This window comes from Manacus vitellinus, unplaced genomic scaffold, assembly GCF_001715985.3.
Source record: "Manacus vitellinus isolate BGI_N305 unplaced genomic scaffold, ASM171598v3 scaffold_10_pilon, whole genome shotgun sequence".
Taxonomy (NCBI): Eukaryota; Metazoa; Chordata; class Aves; order Passeriformes; family Pipridae; genus Manacus; species Manacus vitellinus.
In genome coordinates this window covers 19,475,040-19,476,067 of record NW_021938838.1, presented here as the reverse complement: position 1 = coordinate 19,476,067, position 1,028 = coordinate 19,475,040, and the positions used below count along the sequence as shown (strand labels likewise).

Here is a 1,028-nt window from a genome sequence, read left to right as displayed (position 1 = left end):
TCCAGCCTCTCCCCCACCAGCACCCCCAGGTCCTTCTCCCAGGGCTGCTCTCAACCTGTTCCACTGGCTATGCCTTTCCTGTTAAACACAATAAAAACCATGACAATGGTTACCACACCTTCCTATGTCAAATATGCTCTTCCAAGAAGGCCACAAAATTCTGGATAGGTAGCCATTCAGTGGTTTTTGACTTATATTTCTACATGAATTTAGGTGCTCTCCATTAATAAATCCACCCCTCCTAAGTGTGTGGATGATATATCTTTTTCATGCTGGCAGAGGCTGCTGGCCTTTTTCCACTATTGTGCCAACAGTGGTTAGTTTTGACTAGCAGGGAGCTAAAAAGCTTTTTTCTTTCTTTTTCTTGTTTTTTCCTGCCTAGCAATCAGTGGTGGGCCCTTCCAGAACCCATTTCGGCTGAAGCAGTTCCACTTTCACTGGGGGAGAACACACAGCCAGGGCTCAGAGCACACAATTGATGGCAAACCTTTTCCCTGTGAGGTAACCATGGGTTTGTACTGGGGTTATTTCATGCAAATGCTGTTGACAAGTGACTGTGTGTGCAGTGGGGACAGGATTAGGACTCTCATTGCTTACTCCCTGTGGTTAGGGCAGCCCAGACTCTGAGCTGGTGTTATCCATAGATTAGAAATGGCTTCATATGGGGGCTCTTGAGAAAATTCTGCAAAACCAGGACAAGGCATGAGGCTCTCCCAGCACAATCCAACCAAAAACCATGGGAATGTGGCATCCTGGAGTCTACCAGTGAGTACTGGAGCACAGTGCTTTGTAGGGTGAAGGCCTGTGCCAGGGAAGTCAGGTCACAGGTTAATGCCTGATTTGTTTCAAATTAAAGATGTGTGGTAGTTGACCCAGGCTGGATGTCAAAGCTGCCCCATCCCTGCCCTCCTCAGCTGGATGGGGAGAGAAAATGCAGTGAAACATTTGTGGGTCAGGATAAGGATAAGGACAGGGAGAGATCAGTCACCAGGTACTGACACAGCAAAACAGGCTTAGCTGGGGGAAAT

The 1,028-nt window shown here is 47.7% G+C and overlaps 1 protein-coding gene across 1 annotated transcript in view; it reads left to right on the top strand.

The window, feature by feature from the left end:
- The window catches only part of CA7 (carbonic anhydrase 7), a 10,973-nt gene that overhangs the window by 4,656 nt on the left and 5,289 nt on the right, over positions 1-1,028 (top strand). Inside the window, exon 3 of the mRNA XM_008928276.3 lies at positions 383-501. Coding sequence (XP_008926524.1) covers positions 383-501 — 119 coding nt within the window. The remainder of the gene's footprint in view (positions 1-382; positions 502-1,028) is intronic.